Source organism: Salmo salar, chromosome ssa04, assembly GCF_905237065.1.
Source record: "Salmo salar chromosome ssa04, Ssal_v3.1, whole genome shotgun sequence".
NCBI classification, from domain to species: Eukaryota; Metazoa; Chordata; class Actinopteri; order Salmoniformes; family Salmonidae; genus Salmo; species Salmo salar.
In genome coordinates, this window is record NC_059445.1 from 12,720,545 (window position 1) to 12,743,291 (window position 22,747).

General features: G+C 42.7%; 1 protein-coding gene across 10 annotated transcripts in view; it reads left to right on the forward strand.

Moving 5' to 3' along the window:
* Positions 1–19,967, forward strand: part of LOC106610295 (endophilin-A1) — a 66,985-nt gene extending 47,018 nt beyond the window's left edge. For 2 of the 10 annotated variants that reach the window (XM_045716510.1, XM_045716504.1), the window contains exons 2-12: positions 623–691; positions 3,896–3,968; positions 4,606–4,749; positions 5,404–5,537; positions 11,194–11,352; positions 13,527–13,633; positions 14,111–14,223; positions 14,638–14,652; positions 15,111–15,122; positions 16,410–16,421; positions 16,798–19,967. In XM_045716510.1, the coding sequence (XP_045572466.1) occupies positions 623–691; positions 3,896–3,968; positions 4,606–4,749; positions 5,404–5,537; positions 11,194–11,352; positions 13,527–13,633; positions 14,111–14,223; positions 14,638–14,652; positions 15,111–15,122; positions 16,410–16,421; positions 16,798–16,991 (1,032 nt within the window). In that variant the 3' untranslated portion in view covers positions 16,992–19,967. The remainder of the gene's footprint in view (positions 1–622; positions 692–3,895; positions 3,969–4,605; positions 4,750–5,403; positions 5,538–11,193; positions 11,353–13,526; positions 13,634–14,110; positions 14,224–14,637; positions 14,653–15,110; positions 15,123–16,409; positions 16,422–16,797) is intronic. The other 8 variants (XM_045716505.1, XM_045716508.1, XM_045716506.1 and 5 more) reach the window with 8 other exon arrangements.
* Positions 19,968–22,747: the final 2,780 nt, after the last annotated feature.

A 22,747-nucleotide genomic window follows, 5' to 3' on the forward strand; every position in this document is an offset into this window, starting at 1 on the left:
CCTCTAACGAGATGGCCTTTTTGGGGTGGGTGGGTGTGTGAAACTGTAAACTGAAAAGGTTCATCTGATATGTCTCTCTTTGTGGTGTCATCATCTTAATTAGAATATGAACAGGGGTCACAACCTTAGTGTTAGTGTACACTGATGACCGAGCAGACATGAGACGGCAACAACATGCAAGACACTGGCTCATATAGACGCAACACAAAAACAACAGGAGGGGAATAACCAGGAGGGTAAATAATTGGAGCTAGGAGAGCGATTTCTGTTCAAATAGTTCAATGTCTGGAATTTATTCACTGTATGTTTTGAGAGGCTGGCTGATTACAAATGTAGCTGGAAATGAAATGAATATGCTTTTGTCCAGCACTTGAAGAAAAAGACTTGAATAATGATTACATTTGTTGTGAATTGAATTGTACACCCTGGGGATTTTTCCATTTCAGTGTCCAACGTGGAAGCTATATTGACTGAAATAAAAATGAATTTGCCGTATATTCTGGTTTTGGTATCTTTGACATTTTGATTCTACCTTTGCTACATTCACCTATCGTTTTTCTTGAGGTGCAAAAAAAGCTTTTAAACGATATTAACCTTGACATGTTTTTGTGTCTTCTTGCAGAGGGTGAGCGAGAAGGTTGGGGGAGCAGAGGGGACTAAACATGATGATGACTTCACTGAAATGGAAAAGGCAAGAATTCTCTCTTTCTCTCTAAGAATCCTCTCTTTCTATTTCTCTAAGAATCCTCTCTTTCTATTTCTCTAAGAATCCTCTCTTTCTATTTCTCTAAGAATCCTCTCTTTCTATTTCTCTTAGAATCCTCACTTTCTACTTCTCTAAGAATCCTCTTTCTACTTCTCTAAGAATCCTCTCTTTCTATTTCTCTAAGAATCCTCTCTCTCTCTAAGAATCCGCTCTTTCTTCTTCAATATTACAATGATGTGATGAATTAGCCCATTCTCCTAAGTCTTGTTCATTTGTGTTAGAAACTATATCCTCACCACTACATTTTCTATTCACTCCTAGGGGTTATCCTCGTAGTTCTATTGTATTACATTGTGCTGTGCACTGCATATTGAAATTTTTTTCCATAAAAGAGAGAACTTTTTCTCAATTTAAATGCCTTGGGAAAATTCCTATGAAATGGCTTCTAGAAAGTGGGAAAATGAAGTGTGTGTGCATTGTGATTGGGGAGAGATCATTCCAAAGCCATCATTCTGTAGTGTAGTCTCCTATTCTAGACAGCTGGGGAGTGTATAGCAGAGCCATGTATTTAAATATAGGGCTGAGTAGTGTATAGAGGAGCCATGTATTTAAATATAGGGCTGAGTAGTGTATAGCAGAGCCATGTATTTAAATATAGGGCTGAGGAGTGTATAGAGGAGCCATGTATTTAAATACAGGGCTGAGTAGTGTATAGAGGAGCCATGTATTTAAATATAGGGCTGAGGAGTGTATAGCAGAGCCATGTATTTAAATATAGGGCTGAGTAGTGTATAGCAGAGCCATGTATTTAAATATAGGGCTGAGTAGTGTATAGAGGAGCCATGTATTTAAATATAGGGCTGAGTAGTGTATAGCAGAGCCATGTATTTAAATATAGGGCTGAGGAGTGTATAGAGGAGCCATGTATTTAAATATAGGGCTGAGTAGTGTATAGCAGAGCCATGTATTTAAATATAGGGCTGAGTAGTGTATAGCAGAGCCATGTATTTAAATAAGGGCTGAGTAGTGTATAGCAGAGCCATGTATTTAAATATAGGGCTGAGTAGTGTATAGCAGAGTCATGTATTTAAATATAGGGCTGAGTAGTGTATAGCAGAGCCATGTATTTAAATACAGGGCTGAGTAGTGTATAGCAGAGCCATGTATTTAAATAAGGGCTGAGTAGTGTATAGCAGAGCCATGTATTTAAATATAGGGCTGAGTAGTGTATAGCAGAGCCATGTATTTAAATACAGGGCTGAGGAGTGTATAGCAGAGCCATGTATTTAAATACAGGGCTGAGGAGTGTATAGCAGAGCCATGTATTTAAATATAGGGCTGAGGAGTGTATAGCAGAGCCATGTATTTAAATATAGGGCTGAGTAGTGTATAGCAGAGCCATGTATTTAAATATAGGGCTGAGTAGTGTATAGCAGAGCCATGTATTTAAATATAGGGCTGAGTAGTGTATAGCAGAGCCATGTATTTAAATATAGGGCTGAGGAGTGTATAGCAGAGCCATGTATTTAAATACAGGGCTGAGGAGTGTATAGCAGAGCCATGTATTTAAATATAGGGCTGAGTAGTGTATAGAGGAGCCATGTATTTAAATACAGGGCTGAGTAGTGTATAGCAGAGCCATGTATTTAAATACAGGGCTGAGGAGTGTATAGCAGAGCCATGTATTTAAATATAGGGCTGAGTAGTGTATAGCAGAGCCATGTATTTAAATACAGGGCTGAGGAGTGTATAGCAGAGCCATGTATTTAAATACAGGGCTGAGTAGTGTATAGCAGAGCCATGTATTTAAATATAGGGCTGAGTAGTGTATAGAGGAGCCATGTATTTAAATATAGGGCTGAGTAGTGTATAGCAGGGCCATGTATTTAAATATAGGGCTCTGGCGTATAGTAGTGTGAGGTCTGTGTTGAAGTAGGCAGAGAGCTGGCATATCTGACCAGCATCAAGTGGCAACACAAAAGCAATCTTCACCTGCTGTCAGCTTTGCATGTTGTCTCTCCCTCCACCTCCACACTACAGAGTAAAACCCCTTCATGTTCTGTCCAGGCATGTTGTCTCTCCCTTCACCTCCACACTACAGAGTAAAACCACTTCATGTTCTGTCCAGGCATGTTGTCTCTCCCTCCACCTCCACACTACAGAGTAAAACCCTTTCATGTTCTGTCCAGGCATGTTGTCTCTCCCTCCACCTCCACACTACAGAGTAAAACCCCTTCATGTTCTGTCCAGACATGTTGTCTCTCCCTCCACCTCCACACTACAGAGTAAAACCCCTTCATGTTCTGTCCAGACATGTTGTCTCTCCCTCCACCTCCACACTACAGAGTAAAACCCCTTCATGTTCTGTCCAGGCATGTTGTCTCTCCCTCCACCTCCACACTACAGAGTAAAACCCCTTCATGTTCTGTCCAGGCATGTTGTCTCTCCCTCCACCTCCACACTACAGAGTAAAACCCCTTCATGTTCTGTCCAGGCATGTTGTCTCTCCCTCCACCTCCACACTACAGAGTAAAACCCCTTCATGTTCTGTCCAGACATGTTGTCTCTCCCTCCACCTCCACACTACAGAGTAAAACCCCTTCATGTTCTGTCCAGACATGTTGTCTCTCCCTCCACCTCCACACTACAGAGTAAAACCCCTTCATGTTCTGTCCAGGCGTGTTGTACAACATGACAGTCTGAAAGGAACCAATGCCTTCCTCCTCCTTCAGTGTTTTCTCTCATTCTCTCCATCTTTTATCCTTCTTCTCTCTTCCTCCCCTACACCCCCCTCTCTCTTTTCTGTCTTTCTGTCTTCCTCTCACACTTCTCTCTCTTCTGTCTGTCTTAATCTCTTGCTTCTCTCCCTCCTTCTCCTCTCTTTTCTGTCTTAATCTCTCGCTTCTCTCTCTTCTGTCTGTCTTAATCTCTTGCTTCTCTCCCTCCTTCTCCTCTTTTTTCTGTCTTTCTGTCTTAATCTCTCACTTCTCCCTCTCTTCTGTCTTTCTGCCTTAATTTCTCACTTCTCTCTCTCTCCCTCCCTCTCCTCTCTCTCACTTTTCTGTCTTAATCTCTCTCTAACCTCTCGCTCCCTCACCCCCTCTCTTTTCTGTCTTTGTCTTAATCTCTCTCTCTCTTCCTCCCCCCTCTCTCTCTATATATCTATCTATATATCTGTGTGGGTTGTAGAAGGTGGACACCACCAGTAGGGCGGTGATGGACATTATGACCAAGACCACTGAGTATCTGCAGCCCAACCCAGGTGAGAGACGCATACCATGGCTGGTCTCAGATGGCACCCTATCCCCTATATAGTGCACTACATTTGACCCTGCTGAAAATAAATGCACAGTGTTTTGGTCAACCCTTTTTATAGATTTTTATTTAATACATTATACACATGACAATACACCATAATCAAGCAGGTTTAAAAAGTAAACTTGTACGGCAAGTTGTCACGGTTGTTTGTAAGGAGGAGCGGACCAAAGAGCAGCGTGTGTGTCGTTCCACATTTTATTTACACTGTGAAACTATGCAATACATATAAACAAACTTGAATAACAAAAAAACAACAAACTGTGACGCAGAAGTGAAACATACACTACTCAAATGACAATCTCCCACAAACCCAGGTGGAAAAAAACCCTACTTAAGTATGATCTCCAATTAGAGACGAGGACCAGCTGCCTCTAATTGGAGATCATCCCAAACAAAACCCCAACATAGAAATACAAAACTAGACCCTGACAACATAGAAATAGAAAACATAGGAAAAAAACCTGTCACGCCCTAACCTACTCTACCCTAGAAAATAACATCTTTCTATGGTCAGGACGTGACACAAGTTTGATTGAATTAATTGAGTGATTCATGAATTAATTAATTGTTTGCGTGTACAGCCTCCAGAGCCAAGATGACCATGATCAACTCCATGTCTAAGATGCGTGGCCAGGAGAAGGGTCTGGGCTACATCCAGACCGAGACCGTCCTGGGAGAGTCCATGCAGAAGTTTGGCAGGGAGCTCGGGGAAGAGTCCAACTTTGGTAAGTCACTATGGCCGTGTCAGAATACCCGTACTTGCCTTCTAAATAGTAGGCTTTTGGGTATACGAAAATATAACGTTTTATAGGATGTGACATTTCTAAAATGTTGTATGGTTTAAATGCCAGGATGTTATACTCATTTAGTCTTTTCATCAAGTAGAATTTGCTGCACACTATTGGAGAGAATCATCTTTTTGCACGTGTTTGAACATGTTTGACAACAGCTCATAATCAGAATAGGGGATTCACGCTACAAAAATGTACGAATGACGGGGAACAAACGCGATTGCGCATTTGATGATGCCTTCTCAGTATGGATGAGTAGTATGTTGAAATGATAATTGTTGCTTACTGCATACCTTTTTACTAAACAGTATGTTCTAAATAGTATGTAGTATTATTAGTACCCAGTACGTAGTTTTAGTTAGTAGTAGGCAAGACCGATTTCGATCACCGCCATTGTCTATTTATTATGGTGCTGATTGCTAGCCTGCCCAAGATTTGTTTGTGAGGTCTTGCCGACTCATAAGACCAAACAGACAAAGGAGCGGGCTAGCTTAGCGCTCATAAACAACATTGATGTGCAAACTCCTCAACTTTTCTGAAGGAGATGGAGGAGTACATGTTGTTATATTATGCCCCTGTGTGTTCCAGGCCTGGCTCTGATCGACGCTGGGGAGTCCATGCGTGAGCTGGGCGAGGTGAAGGACGCTCTAGACATGGAGGTCAAACAGAACTTCCTGGACCCGCTGCAGACCCTCCACGACAAAGACCTCAAGGAGATCGCGGTGAGACTGGATTTATTCATCTTATTTTATATTTTATGCAACATTGAGACCCAGACAGGGGGGAAAGTAAGGCCGTCCGGTAATACAATATGCCCAAAAACTATAGGCTGCTACACCACTAGTTAACATGACTGCATGTCAGCGCAAACTCACTGGAAACCAGGTGGTATACACTCCATACTGCTTTGTGGTTTGAGGAGAACACTTACATTTTGTCAAGGCGGAGATGAGTGGCCGAGACCGAGGCGCGCTTGGACAACAGTGGATTAATCAATTCAGGCTACAAGTGTAGGCCTAATGACAATGGCAGAATGTCATTACAATACACAAGTGTTTTTGTAACAGATGTCTCTTTCAATTCATCAAATTGCGGGTGCACAGAGCACTGTTGGGGTTTGGATGCTGAAATAATTTTCTGAGTGGAGGAATGTGCGCAGGTAGACTACAGGAGCGCCTTGGTTAAGTGATTGTTTGACAATCAGATGGAAACATCATGACTGGTTGTGTTTATGCCACAATTAGAAGGCATACGCGGTGTGTCTATAAGGCTAGGGGAAGTTTTCCCTGAAGTACATTTGAAGTAGCTTCTTTAAAAAAATAAAAATGTAGATTGTTGGAAATTGCATAGCCCACAGTCGAAGGGCCCGCAATTTGGGCAAATACCAAATAGATGATTGTTGAGTTGCGACTATCAGTGAGAAGACGAGACCCAGCCAGGCATATCGCAATATTTAAAAATACAATTGCAGAAAAACTGTTTGGAAAGCAAATGGCTATTGCTGTAAAGAGATGACAATGAAAATACTCATCTGTCTTTTAGTTATCAAAATTCATAACTTAATTGAGCTAACAGTAGCAGAGAACATCAGCCATATCCTCGGTGAGTGGGCATATTCACTGCCTTTGTCATTGGGTCAGTACCACTTTTGTTTGTTTTTGGACAAACATTTCCTCCTTCAGGTTGTATTTGTGTCTCCCCTTCCCATAGGACGATTAGATGGATCAGACAACATCGTTTTTATTGATATGTTTGTCAGTGGCAGCAGAGTAGGCTACTCTGTCATTTTTGTAGTATAGGTGTGTCGTACCGGTAAGAAATTAAATCTACTTTCACCCCTGGACCCAGGTCTCTTTTTTGAGTGAGTACTGCATAAAAAAAAGCCCTACATACAAAATACAAGGATAACAAGAACAGTGCACTCGCATGACATCACAAGACAGACATAATAACAAAACTGCAAAACAGACATAACACAATAACAACATGGCAAGCTAGACACAACACCGTAATAACAACATGGCAAGCTAGACACCCTCCACAGCAACCCGCCAAAGCCCCTCCATTTCTCCTTCACCCAAATCCAGATAGCTGATGTTTTGAAAGAGCTGCAAAATCTGGACCCTGACTCTGTCAATCACCACATTCTTATTGGCAGACTCGACACCCTTGGTTTCTCAAATGATTGCCTCGCCTGGTTTACCAACTACTTCTCTGATAGAGTTCAGTGTGTCAAATCGGAGTGTGTGCCACAGGGTTCAATTCTCGGGCCGACTCTCTTCTCTGTATACATCAATGATGTTGCTCTTGCTGCTGGTGGTTCTCTGATCCACCTCTACGCAGACGACACCATTCTGTATACTTCTGGCCCCTCTTTGGACACTGTGTTAACTAACCTCCAGACGAGCTTCAATGCCATACAACTCTCCTTCCGTGGCCTCCAACTGCTCTTAAACGCAGGTAAAACTAAATGCATGCTATTCAATCGATCACTGCCCGCACCTGCTCGCCCGTCCAGCATCACTACTCTGGACGGCTCTGACTTAGAATACGTGGACAACTACAAATACCTGGGTGTCTGGTTAAACTGTAAACTCTCCTTTCAGACTCACATTAAGCATCTCCAATCCAAAATTAAATCTAGAATCGGCTTCCTATTTCGCAACAAAGCATCCTTCACTCATGCTGCCAAACATACCCTCGTAAAACTGACCATCCTACCGATCCTCGACTTCGGTGATGTCATCTATAAAATGGCCTCCAACACTCTACTCAACAAACTGGATGGAGTCTATCACAGTGCCATCCATTTTGTCACCAAAGCCCCATACACTACCCACCATTGTGACCTGTACGCTCTCGTTGGTGGCCCTTGCTTCATACTCGTCGCCAAACCCACTGGCTACAGGTTATCTACAAGTCTCTGCTAGGTAAAGCCCCGCCTTATCTCAGCTCACTGGTCACCATAGCAGCACCCACTCGTAGCATGGGCTCCAGCAGGTATATCTCACTGGTCACCCCCTAAGCCAATTCCTCCTTTGGCCGCCTTTCCTTCCAGTTCTCTGCTGCCAATGACTGGAACGAACTGCAAAAATCTCTGAAGCTGGAGACTCATATCTCCCTCACTAGCTTTAAGCACCAGCTGTCAGAGCAGCTCACAGATCACTGCACCTGTACATAGCCCATCTGTATTTAATTATCTTGCTCCTTTGCACCCTAGTATCTCTACTTGCACATTCATCTTCTGCACATCTACCATTCCAGTGTTTAATTGCTATATTGTAATTACTTCGCTACCATGGCCTATTTATTGCCTTAACTTACCTCATTTGCACTCACTGTATGTAGACTTTTTTGTTTTCTTTTGTTCTACTGTATTATTGACTGTATGTTTTATTTATTCCATGTGTAACTCTGTTGTTGTATGTGTCGAATTGCTATGCTTTATCTTGGCCAGGTCGCAGTTGCAAATGAGAACTTGTTCTCAACTAGCCTACCTGGTTAAATAAAGGTGAAATAAAAAAGACACAACACCATAATTAACAACATGGCAAGCTAGACACAACACCGTAATAACAACATGGCAAGCTAGACACAACACCATAATTAACAACATGGCAAGCTAGACACAACACCATAATAACAACATGGCAAGCTAGACACAACACCATAATAACAACACGGCAAGCTAGACACAACACCATAATTAACAACATGGCAAGCTAGACACAACACTATAATAACAACATGGCAAGCTAGACACAACACCATAATTAACAACATGGCAAGCTAGACACAACACCATTATAACAACATGGCAAGCTAGACACAACACCATATTCATAATTAACAACATGGCAAGCTAGACACACACCATAATTAACAACATGGCAAGCTAGACACAACACCATAATTAACAACATGGCAAGCTAGACACAACACCATAATTAACAACATGGCAAGCTAGACACAACACCATAATAACTAGCCACACCATAATAACAACATGGCAAGCTAGACACAACACCATAATAACAACATGGCAAGCTAGACACAACACCATAATTAACAACATGGCAAGCTAGACACAACACTATAATCTGGCAAGCTAGACACAACACTATAATAACAACATGGCAAGCTAGACACAACACCATAATTAACAACATGGCAAGCTAGACAACACCATAATTAACACCATAATTAACAACATGGCAAGCTAGACACAACACCATAATAACAACATGGCAAGCTAGACACAACACCATAATTAACAACATGGCAAGCTAGACAACACCATAATTAACACCATAATTAACAACATGGCAAGCTAGACACAACCCCATAATAACAACATGGCAAGCTAGACACAACACCATAATTAACAACATGGCAAGCTAGACACAACACCATTATTAACAACATGGCAAGCTAGACACAACACCATAATTAACAACATGGCAAGCTAGACACAACACCATATTAACAACATGGCAAGCTAGACACAACACCATAATTAACAACATGGCAAGCTAGACACAACACCATATTACAACATGGCAAGCTAGACACACACCATAATTAACAACATGGCAAGCTAGACACAACACCATAATTAACAACATGGCAAGCTAGACACAACACCATAATTAACAACACGCAAGCTAGCACCATAATTAACAACATGGCAAGCTAGACACAACACCATAATTAACAACACGGCAAGCTAGACACAACACCATAATTAACAACACGGCAAGCTAGACACAACACCATAATTAACAACATGGCAAGCTAGACACAACACCATAATTAACAACACGGCAAGCTAGACACAACACCATAATTAACAACATGGCAAGCTAGACACAACACTATAATAACAACATGGCAAGCTAGACACAACACCATAATAACAACATGGCAAGCTAGACACAACACCATAATAACAACATGGCAAGCTAGACACAACACCATAATAACAACATGGCAAGCTAGACACAACACCGTATTAACAACATGGCAAGCTAGACACAACACCATAATTAACAACATGGCAAGCTAGACACAACACTATAATAACAACATGGCAAGCTAGACACAACACCATAATTAACAACATGGCAAGCTAGACACAACACTATAATAACAACATGGCAAGCTAGACACAACACCATAATTAACAACATGGCAAGCTAGACACAACACCGTATTAACAACATGGCAAGCTAGACACAACACTATAATAACAACATGGCAAGCTAGACACAACACCATAATAACAACATGGCAAGCTAGACACAACACCATAATTAACAACACGGCAAGCTAGACACAACACCGTAATTAACAACATGGCAAGCTAGACACAACACCATAATAACAACATGGCAAGCTAGACACAACACCATAATTAACAACACGGCAAGCTAGACGCAACACCATAATTAACAACATGGCAAGCTAGACACAACACCATAATAACAACATGGCAAGCTAGACACAACACCATAATTAACAACATGGCAAGCTAGACACAACACCATAATAACAACATGGCAAGCTAGACACAACACCATAATAACAACACGGCAAGCTAGACACAACACCATAATTAACAACATGGCAAGCTAGGCACATTGGAAGTCATTACTCAAATCCGTACATTACAACATACAACTCAAATCCTAGTCACGTCGAAAGCAGACCAGGAATGCTTTAATTAAAAAATGTAACGGTAATGCCAACGTTGCATCTTTATATGCACATAAATAAGTGGAGCAACAATCACTTCATCTAGACATTGACATCAGTGGGATAACTCCTAATGCTCAGTCAATGTTTACTGCCCTGGAGGGAGAGGCAGCATGTTTACTCTCGTTGGAGTTGCCCAATGCAATTACATCCGTCTCCCTGCCAGACCACGCAATCAATACTCAGCTGATAAAGTTTAGATGCTCGGAGAGCTTCATTTAGACTTTTTGTCCTAAGGGCAGAGGGAAAATCAACTCTGGCATACTAAAAGTGTATAATTAACTCGGAATAATCATATGCCTGAAGGTGTCTGATACGGGTAAGCATTGGTGAAGGCACCACCTTCAGATTATGTGGCCGGGAGCTCCGGTCATGTTGCTGGCATATGCCTGTCCAATCTGAGGTCAGGGGTTGTTCCAGGACACAGCCCTGAGCAGAACTGCGGCCAAGCTGAGCTGGACCAGCACAGTACGGTTTGGGTTGGCACGCTAGTGTGAAAAGGATGTTGTCTAACCATTTGGAGTGATCCCTGTCCTACCTGTCACTCTTTCTTCCTTCCTTCCTTCCTTCCTTCCTTCCGTCCTTCCTTCCTTCCTTCCTTCCTTTTCCTTCCTCTCCTCGCAGCATCACCTGAAGAAACTGGAAGGCCGCCGTCTGGACTTCGACTACAAGAAGAAGCGTCAGGGCAAGGTGACGGACGACGAGATCAAACAGGCTCTGGAGAAGTTTGACGATACCAAGGAGATCGCTGAGCTCAGCATGTTCAACCTGTTGGAGAGTGATGTAAGGAATATGTTTCTACCGTTACTCCCACTTCCCACACAGGGTGTGTGTGTGTGTGTGTGTGTGTGTGTGTGTGTGTGTGTGTGTGTGTGTGTGTGTGTGTGTGTGTGTGTGTGTGTGTGTGTGTGTGTGAGAGAGAGATGACCCACCATTGACACATGAGCACCATGTTTTTCCTCCTGTACTGTAGGTTCAATGTGAAGTGGTGAACTAGTTAGTAAATGCAAGTATACTATTTACCTGTGAGTCTAAGTACTAAATATCTATATTCGTAGGAGTAGTAAGCAGCAGTAGTCGTTGGCGTAGCAGCAGTAGTACTAGCAGCGACAATAGTAGCAGGAGTAGTAGTAGTAGGCAGGAGTAGTAATAGTAGGTAGGAGTAGTAAGCAGCAGTAGTAGTTGGCGCAGCAGTAGTTAGCAGTAGTAGTAAGTAACAGTAGTAGTAGGCAGGAGTAGTAGGAGTAGTAGTAGTAGTAGTAGTAGTAGGCAGGAGTAGTAAGCAGCAGTAGTAGTTGGCGTAGCAGCAGCAGTAGTACTAGCAGCGGCAATAGCAGCAGCGGTAGTAGTAGTAGTAGTAGCAGCGGTAATAGTAGTAGTAGTAGTAGCAGTAGCAGCGGTAGTAGTAGTAGTAGTAGTAGTAGCAGCGGTAATAGTAGCAGCGGTAATAGTAGCAGCAGTAGTAGTAGTAGCAGCAGTAGTAGTAGTAGTAGCAGCGCGGTAATAGTAGCAGCAGTAGTAGTAGTAGTAGCAGCGGTAATAGTAGCAGCGGTAGTAGTAGTAGTAGTAGTAGTAGTAGTAGCAGTAGCAGCAGTAGTAGTAGTAGTAGTAGTAGCAGCGGTAATAGTAGTAGTAGTAGTAGTAGCAGCGGTAATAGTAGCAGCAGCAGCAGCAGTAGTAGTAGTAGTAGCAGCGGTAATAGTAGCAGCGGTAGTAGTAGTAGTAGTAGTGGTGGTGGTAGTAGTAGCAGCGGTAATAGTAGCAGCAGTAGTAGTAGTAGTAGCAGTGGTAAAAGTAGCAGCAGTAGTAGTAGTAGTAGCAGCGGTAATAGTGGCAGTAGTAGTAGTAGTAGCAGCGGTAATAGTAGCAGCAGTAGTAGTAGTAGTAGTAGTAGCAGCAGTAGTAGTAGTAGCAGCGGTAATAGTAGCAGCAGTGGTAGTAGTAGTCGTCATGTCTTTACACTGCGTCTTCTGTCCATCACTGAGCACATGTACACGTTTGATGTTCAATAGTTGTATTTTTTCTCAGCAAACTGTGTCTGTCTATTCTCTAGTCTCTGTCCTCTTCTCTCCCTCCCTGTCTCTAGTCCAAGTCACTTCCCCCTCTGGCCAGCTGCAACCACGGCAACGGAGGGGGTCGTGATTCAAAGCTCTTGTTCTACTTCTGTCAGTGGAAGACCATCACAGGCTGACTTTGACTCACTGTGTATTGTCTGCATGTAACGTTGTGTTGTATGGACTGGAGGTTCTCATCAAGGCAGTGTCAGGGAACCTAGAGCCTCAGATATCAGATTAACAGTACGTCTATAGATAGATAAATGATTGTAATAACAGTTGAGCTCTACGTTCTATAATGGCTCCTCCACCCATCTATCGATCCATCCAGTCTTTCTTGACCTTGTGTTGTCATATCAAAGTATCTGTACGTTAGCCAGTTGTCACGAACCGGCTCGTAGCCCGTAACAAAAAGGGAGACAACATGGAGATCAAGGAATAGCAAAAATATGTTGATTAACTAAAGTAAACTAAACAAGTAACAATGGTGTGTGTGTAGTCAGTAGTGTAAGTGAGTGGTTGCGTGCATAAATGTGATAATGAGGGGTGTTGAAAGGTGCCAAAGCAAACAAACAAAACTGCTACAAAAATGCCACAACCAACAGTGTGTCTGCATGGAGAGTCTCCCCAATGAATGGGGGGAAAGGTGTATTTATCCCCAGGACACACCGGAGCCCACCGACATCCTAGTAAGGAAAACAAAAGCAAAGAGAGAGAATTCGGCAGACCGAGTGGGAGGGTCGTCACACAGTAAGGCGGATGTGTTCTGTGTTGACCTTGCAGTATCATACTGTAGTTTCTGTATGTTAACCAGACCAGTGAGTCCGGATGTATACTGTGGGACTTGGGCCACGCCGCCCATATGTAACAGTCGTCCCGTTGGGCCTTTTGTGTTTGCGTCAGCAGATTGAACAGGTGAGCCAGCTAGCCGCACTGGTCCAAGCCCAGGTGGAGTACCATCGGCAGTGTGCTGAGATCCTCACCCAGCTGCAGTCCAAGATGGAGGACCGGTCAGTATTTATAATAATATATATATCATTATATATCATTATAATCTGTGTGTGTGTCTCCATGACCGGTCAGTACCGGCTGGAGGTACGGAGTATTTTAGCGAAATTTCTGAAATTTACCCAAAGTTCACAGGTTTTTTATTTTGAAAACCTGGTTGGAGAAAAACCTGGGAATGTTGGGAAAGTTTCTGGAATTTTCGCAACCCTAGTAGAGAGTACGGGGGCAATACCATACCATGCCAATCGTCTTCGGATCAAGAATTGAAACCGCCTGATTATTCCTTTCCTGAATTCTCTGAATTCGCCAGAAGTGAGATGGACTTGATCCCAATAACCCTTGACCCCAACCCTTAGGTATGCCGCAGAAATAGAATGAATAGATTCTATTAATTCTTTCAACGAGCAATGCGGCGGGGGGGATTGGGATCAGTACCCTCTTCACTATATGGGCTTGTTTCTGCAATGTATTATCCATAGGATAAGGGATTCCTCCAACAAGCCCAAGAAAGAGTTCATACCTAAGCCGCGTCAGTCCTTGGACCTCTCTAGTGAAAACCACAATGGAGCCATCCAAGGATCCAGGTCCCCAGGTGAGATTCTCCACTCCTACCATGAAACCAGACATCTCTCTCTCTCTACATCACTAGGTGTTATGAAATGTAATGTTATGTAGTATTTTAAATTGTATGTAACTGTCTTATGTTGCTGGACCCCAGGAAGAGTAGCTGCTGCACCCCAGGAATAGTAGCTGCTGCCTTGGCAGGAACTAATGGGGGATCTAATGGGGGATCCATAATAAATACAAATACAACTCATCCCTCTCTCTCTCCATCACTATCAATGTCTCTATCTTCTCTCTTTTCCTTATGTCTATTTCTGTCTCTCTGTCTGTCTTCCTGTCGTCTATCCATCTCCCCATCTCTACATTCATCCACTTATCGGTCAAATTAAAATATATACCTGTCTACTCTTTCTTCTCTTTTCCTTTCTGTTATTCCATCCAGCAACAAGGTCTCCAGGTGAGATAAGTCATTTGTCTGTTCGTCTGTCCATCTATCTGGCTGGCTAATCATCTTATCTTCATATCTCTTCATTTCTCAATCTCGTCATCTCTCCATAGTTTCATTTCTCCAACGCTCCATCTCTCCATCCTTCCACTTCCCAAATGCTATAAATCACAAATGTATTTGTTCTACCTTGCTTCTTCCTCCTTTGCGTTTGAATTTCTCCAGGTAAACAAGAGTAAACCCTGGGAGATACCATAATATCACTCTGTCTATTTCTATCACTGTCTCTGTCTGTTTTTCTGTCTGTCCGTACGTCCGTCTCCGTCCATCTGTTTGGCGATTGTCCAAGCCATCTCTTCATTGCCATAATCCACCCATCCATCCATTTATCCAACTATGTCAATTGCAGTTAAACATAAATACCTCTTCTCTTTCTCCCACATTTTCTCTCTCTTTCTTCCTCTTTGCAGCAAGGTCTCCAGGTGAGCCTAGAGTGAATTCTGGAGAGATACGACAGAATATCTCTACTTTATCACTCTGTCTGTGTGTCCATATGAACAGTCTGTCTCTCGCTCCTTCTTGGACTGTCTTTCTGGCTCCAGTCTGTTTCCTGATTTCTCTCCTGTCTCTCTCTCTGTTTGTATTCCAAGTTTTTGTTGTCAGTATTCCGGTCTTTGTTTCTTTCTGTCTGCCTTTCTGTCTGTGCGTTTGTCTTTTCGATATGTTTATCAATCAATCGACAACACAAACCAACATTTTACGTCTTTCTCTCCTCTGATTGGCCTTGTCTCCCTTTGTCTCTGTCCTTTTGTCTGTTAGTGTTGCACGATATACCAAAACTTCAATACTTTATCCATACTAGAACATGAAAAACTGTTCGATACAAGCATTTCTGTTACTTTCGGTACTTTTATCAAATGTCTCTCACGGATCAAACACTTCTATCAGTGCAGCCGACCCCTTATTCTAGCGCGCACCGTGCCTGCTCCACCTACTCACTGCTAGCCTGCACTGGGAGTTTTCAGTTCATCGTTCGCCGGTAGGGCTTCCTGCCTGCTCCCTATGGTGAATGAGATGTGAACGAGAGGCTTGTAGAATCATGACTTATACGAGTTTTCAGTTCATTGTTCGCCGGTAGGGGGTCTTGCATGCTCAAATGAACTAAATGAGTCGAAAGATTCAACATTTTTGACTGAACGAGTCAAATCTGTTCCCCTTCCATTTGGGACTTGTTTTATTCTACTGATCAACAACATTTGCATAGAAGTGGCTTCTTTAATAAAATGTGCGCTCTCTCTTTAACCAGTAATGATGTCGTTCGTTCACGAGGCAAAAAAACGAAGTCAAATTGATTGTATAATTGATTCATTAATGGATACATGGATGTCTCTGAAAAATGTTGACTTAAAAAAGTTAGAATGTAATGATATTGAACTCAAAAGATGCCCAACGATTGAACAGAGCGGTAGCTAAGTTTATCTGTCTGGATCAAGTGCCATTCTGTGGCTTTGGCTGATATGCCTTCTTTTTTTGCCATGGTATCATTTTGATATCGCGTATTGTGATGGTATTGAGTTTTCGTGATACAGTACTAAACCTGGTATCGATGTCAAAATTCTGGTATCGTGACAACACTACTGTCTGTTCAATATGTCTATCAATCGATCACCGAAATACACATTCATTTTTATGCATTTCTCTCTTCTTTGCCTTGTCTCCCCCTCCCTCTCTTTCTTCCTCCTCTGTCTGCCCTCCATCCCCCCTTTCAGCAAGGTCTCCAGGTAAGCGCTTTACTCCAGATATAATCGTATATCTTTCTTTTACTATAGGAATAACCCTAACTTCTATTTGGTCGAATTTTCACTTAGTTGAATTAACTTAATTTTCGCTCGTCCATTGATGTCAATTGGAGTTTAAGTGAAGATTTGACCTTGTGGAAGTTAGGATTCACCCCCATCTTTCTGTCTATACCATACACCTCTCCAGCCATACACTATAACTCTGCTTTCTCTTCTCTCCATCTATCCCTTTCCATCGGCCCACCGCTCAATCTCTCTCTTTTTCTCTCTCTCTTTCTTTCACACTCTCTCTATCCCTCCCTCTTTCTTTCTCTCTCTCTCTCTCTCTCTCACCATCGCTCCCTCTCTCTCATTCCAGCTCCCTTAGACCAGCCATCCTGCAGGGCGCTATATGACTTTGACCCCGAGAACGAGGGCGAGCTGGGCTTCAAGGAGGGGGACATCATCACTCTCACCAACAAGATCGACGACAACTGGTACGAGGGCATGATCCACGGCAGCTCTGGATTCTTCCCCGTCAACTACGTGGATATCCTGGTGCCCCTGCCCTAAAGTCGTTGCCACGGCAACGGGGAATCAGCAGCAGCAGTTTTCCCAGGCGACAAATCCTAATCCCTGCATCCCCAGCTCCCGCCACCCCCAAACATTCCCGGAAACCCACCCTTTCACTCCGCTAAAAAGGAGATCTAACTACAATGAAGATATGACGACGAAATCGGCTGTGGCGAGATCAACAACAGCATGGTGTCACGCCAACGAGTGCTAACGAAACAGACTTTTGAAAAAAAAAATACGAAAAATAAGCAATGATGCCGTTTTGAATGCCATCGTGGACATTTACCATCAAACCAATAAAATGCTATGGTTGTTTTTTCTTTTGTTTCCAAAAAGAGTGTTTCTCGGTTTTGTCCTCAAGTTTTTTCTCCTTCAGGAGCTTCTACAGTTCCTCAATCCTTGTCTTTCCTGGCTTCATCTAGGTTTACATTGGCTGTGTGTCTTTCAAAATAGCCGTTACTATCCTTCTCTGTACTTTGTGGAAACTTCTAGACTAGCATAATTTCCTCATCGTCACATATTGTAGGCTACTATTTCTGGGCGGTTATCTGGTCCGTTAGGTCACGTTTCACACTTTGTTAGACACTGTAGGTCAGGCATGTTTTAGTGTTTTATCTTATCAGATTTACTTCTAAGTACGTTCAAGCTAAATATATGTTATTCCCGTTTGAAAAGGGTAGCCTTCTGTTTGCATGCATGGATTGTTTCCTAGAGAGACCGTGTCCATTTCATGCAAAACAACAGATTTATGTTTATGACGGATCCTTTCACGTTTGTCTCGTAATGGTTGCGGGCTTGGTCAAAGAGGTGGTTGCTGAAGAACTTGAAACCCTCTCAATCACTGCGCTAAGGAGGGGATATCTTTTGATGTGTCTTTTCATACAGACCTAAACTGAGAGTGAGGTATATAAGGATTCAGTGTGATTTAATCAAGGCACCATAGTTAGACCAAACTGGCCACCTATGCAGGAGGGTAGGCCTACAGCAGGGCTGAGTGGTGTCAATGGCAGATTTACTCGCTTTTCAATCCGAGGGTGTAGTTTGTTTGCGATCTACATTGTTTTGTTGGCATTCTATATCACACAAGTCCTCTGTGTGATTTAGGTATGTCTCATTATTACGTCTAGTGTATTTGAGCCGATGGTTATAAATTGGCGATTGAATATTTACGGAAACAAAAGACTTAATTGTGTAGTTCAATTGTTTTCTAAGTGGCGTATAAGCAAAAACTGGAACGGTTTCCATAATATGAAATAAAGTTTCAAAAAATCTTCTCAATGTGTATTTTACCAATGACGTGGAAATATTAGTGAAAACAATGGTTTCTGTATTGTGCTATTTCATATAGGAGTTTACCGCTTATCGGACTTAGCCTTATTTCCTTCAACCGTTGGCGAAGTTGTTTTCACTGTATCAGAATGTCCTTTAGTCAGATAGACAAATAACACTATATTGAAGACGTTAAGTCATGGAATCCGATAGGACTAGCTTTAGCTGACAATGCCCACAGACAAATACTGTATTACGAAGACAATGCAATACACAAGCAATGCTGTCTCAATCAGAAAAGGGAACTTTTTATAAAAAGTGAACACGGTGGCATATTTAATTCAATTATACTAACATCAATAACCAGATGCAAATTCCCCTAACCCTTTGTATCTTACACTTTGTCTAAATGTTGTCAGGCAATCTAGGCAACTTCTCTCTGTCAGGAGTCTAGGTCTGAAATAACCCATTCATACTGTATGTGTTGCTCTTACTGGTCCATACTGTATGGCTGTTTACTGAAGGTTCTGGGAATCCTTAGTCCCTATCCCTCGTTGATTGTCCTTCCCTTGTCATATCCCAGGAATGAATGGCCGCACATGTAACAATACACAATATAAGGTACCAAAGCAACAGACTGTTGCATATAATAATAATAATCATCATCATTTGGTGGGAACAAGTGTGTATTAATATGCATGTGTGAGTTGGAAATGTGTTTTTTGCATATCCCACTCTCCCTGAAACGCCCTGGGAGAGTGGGGTCACTGCCAGAGTCTACTAAAGCAATTGGATACTACTGTACCCTCCAAGCTCTGGCCTCTGGATCTATCTAGGTTTCTCCAGCATTTTGAGGACTTCATTCTCAGTGGTTTTCGATTCTGCAAATCCAATGTGAAACTGTATGTGTGTAACAGACAGGGCAATAAGTGTTTCACCCGTTTATCATTGTTGTGTGACTGGGTGGGTGTGGTTTGGCTGGGCCGAGGTTGGTATGTGTTTTGTGAAGGGAGAAGGGGTTGTATGCGCCACAGGTGGTTTGGTCTACTGTGGTTTGTATCTATGAAGTGTACATTTCTATTTTTTCAGTCAGTATTATTTTTCCTTCATTGAAATCCTCCTGGATGTCTATTTGATAAAGGACCTATACAGTATAGCGAAATGATACTATTGTTGAAGCTGAACCAACCGAAAACCCATCTATAGCGTTCTTTTTTTTAAAGGGAAGCACAACTTGAAACGGTCTCGTTTGTTGGCAGAATAAGCAGATTCAGCTTGGAACTGGCTGTGCGTTCAAGTTTTTTTAAAGGCTATATATTTCCTTCATTTTCTTTTCTCTATCTTTTTTTAAACAATTATCGTGTGTATCTTTGCCCTCAATGAGGACTGTACAGCTTTCAGTGATTTGTTTTCACCGTGTGTGTGTGTGTGTGTGTAGTAGCGCATCTACGGTATCGTATTTTATTTTTGTAACTGTGATAAAGTATATGTGTATATATATATATAGTAATTATATATATAGTAATTATATAGAACTATTGTGATGGGAGGGATTATTTGTGCTGCACACAACTGTCGTTTTTGGATTCTTTGTTTGTTTTGGTTTCATCCCTTGCACCGGATTACAAGACAATATGCTTGATGTTAAAAATGACAAAAATATCTCAATGTAATTTATTCAAATAAACAACAAGGTTAGAGTTGTTTGTTGTTGTTGTCTCTCTGTTGGGAAGGAGAAGTTGGTCTGGAAGGAACATCTCTTTCTATAGAAGATCTGCGGGATATTCTCCTCCAATGCGTTTTGAGAAGGCGGCAAGGAGAGAGGATCGATGTAAGAAAGACCTTGAGAAAGATCAATAACAATTGCAACCTCCACTAGTGCCGCCAGGTGGTGCGGTGATGGTCAGTCCTGAGGAAAGCGCCATGAAGAGGATATAGCTGTGGCCAAGGCCTCACACATACTTTAACAGCTGATTACCACTAGATGGTGCAGACAACCATCAAAATGATGCACAGATTTCACTTATGGTGTTTTTGTGCGTGTAAAAAGTGGGTGGCGACTTGGTGGAGTAAAGCTGTTACAGTACAGGCAGGGCAGTGGCGGTTCTAGACCATTTCAACTGGGGGGGCCAAGCTGGGGCCAGTTGTACTGTTAGAGGGGCCAGTTACATTAGACGTTATTGTTGTCATGTCGTTTTCTTCACTGCATTGCAGGCAAAATACCATGTTCCGCGTTGCCACTGTCTAATAACGGATGTAAAAAAAGAAAGATAGCAAAAATGAGTTATGTAAAAATTATTTCATACTCCACAAAGGGGTCCAAAATTGTTGTCACGGGGCACTGCCCCCCCCCCTCCAAATGTATCAACATACAGTTTAACCTAATTCTCCCAACCTGCTAGTTAATTATCCTACCTGTTGCAGAAAGTTTCCTAAACCTGCTATGAATTAGTCCATTTTGACAAAAGCTGTATCATGTCTAGACAAAACCTTGTTTTGGGGCCGTAGCCATTATAATACTGATTTGTACATTTTTCCATACACATTTATATTTAGTTAATTTAGCAGACGCTCTTATCACACCATAGTGCCATCAGACTTCTGATATCAATGCAGGGTGAAAGGGGGACACAAAATGGTATAGAAAAGTATTTTGTTACAAAATATATTGGAGTTCAGACCAGTATAATACAAATTACTAAATAATCAAAAGTAATTGAAATACTGCACATCTCTGCTTACAGGTGGTAGGGCGTTACACATGGGTTGCGACCCGCATGGTTGCCAGTTTGAATCCCGATTGCAACTTATTTCTAAAGCCCTTTTGTGCTGTACAGAAACCCAGCCTAAAACCCCAAACAGCAAGCAATGCAGATGTTGAAGCATGGTGGCTAGGAAAAACTCCCTAGAAAGGCCAGAACTTAGGAAGAAACCTAGAGGGGAACCAGGCTCTGAGTCCAGGCTCTGGCCAGTCCTCTTCTGGCTGTGCAGGGTGGAGATTATAACAGAACATGGCCAAGATGTTCAAATGTTCATAGATGACCAGCAGGATCAGATAATAATAATCACAGTGGGTGTAGAGGGTGCAACAGGTCAGCACCTCAGGAGTAAATGTCAGTTGGCTTTTCATAGCCGATCATTCAGAGTTAGAGACAGCATGTGCGGTAGAGAGAGTGTCCAAAACAGCAGGTCCTGGACAAGGTAGCACGTCCAGTGAACAGGTCAAGGTTCCATAGCCACAGGCAGAACAGTTGAAACTGGAGCAGCAGCATGACCAGGTGGACTGGGGACAGCAAGGAGTCATCAGGACAGGTAGTTCTAAGCCATGGTCCGAGGGCTCAGGTCCTCCGAGAAAAGAGAGAGAGAGAGAGAGATAAAGAGAGAGAGAGAATTAGAGGGAAGCCTACTTAAATTCACACAGGACACCAGATAAGACAGGAGAAATACTCCAGATATAACAGACCTACCCTAGCCCCCCGACACATACACTATTGCAGCAAAAATACTGGAGGCTGAGACAGGAGGGGTCGGGAGACACTGTGGCCTTGTCCGATACCCCCGGACAGGGCCAAACAGGCAGGATATAACCCCACCCACTTTGCCAAAGCACAGGGATATCTTCATCCACCAACCTACTACCCTGAGACAAGGCAGAATAGCCCACGAAGATCTCCCCCACGGCACGAACCCGAGGGGGGGGCGCAAACCCGGACAGGAAGATCACATCAGTGACTCAACCCACTCAAGTGACGCACCCCTCCTAGGGACGGCATGGAAGAGCACCAGTAAGCCAGTGACTCAGCCCCTGTAATAGGGTTAGAGGCAGAGAATCCCAGTGGAGAGAGGGGAGCCGGCCAGGCAGAGACAGCAAGGGCGGTTCGTCGCTCCAGTGCCTTTCCGTTCACCTTCACACCCCTGGGCCAGACTACACTCAATCATAGGACCTACTGAAGAAATGAGTCTTCAATAAAGACTTAAAGGTCGAGACCGAGTCTGCATTTCTCACATGGATAGGCAGACTATTCCATAAAAATGGAGCTCTATAGGAGAAAGCCCTGCCTCCAGCTGTTTGCTTAGAAATTCAAGGGACAAAAAGCAGGCCTGCATCTTGTGAGCGTAGCATATGTGTAGTTATGTATGGCAGGACCAAATCGGAAAGATAGGTAGGATCAAGCCCATGTAATGCTTTATAGGTTAGCAGTTAAAATCTTGAAATCAGCCCTAGCCTTAACAGGAAGCCAGTGTAGGGAGGCTAGCACTGGAGTAATGTGATCACATTTTTGGGTTCTAGTCAAGATTCAGGCAGCTGTGTTTAGCACTAACTGAAGTTTATTTAGTGCTTTATCCGGCTAGCCAGAAAGCGGAGCATTGCAGTAGTCTAATCTAGAAATGACAAAAGCATGGATTAATTTTTCTGCATCATTTTTGGACAGAAAGTTTAGGGTTTTTGCAATGTTACGTTTATGGAAAAAAGCTGCCCTTGA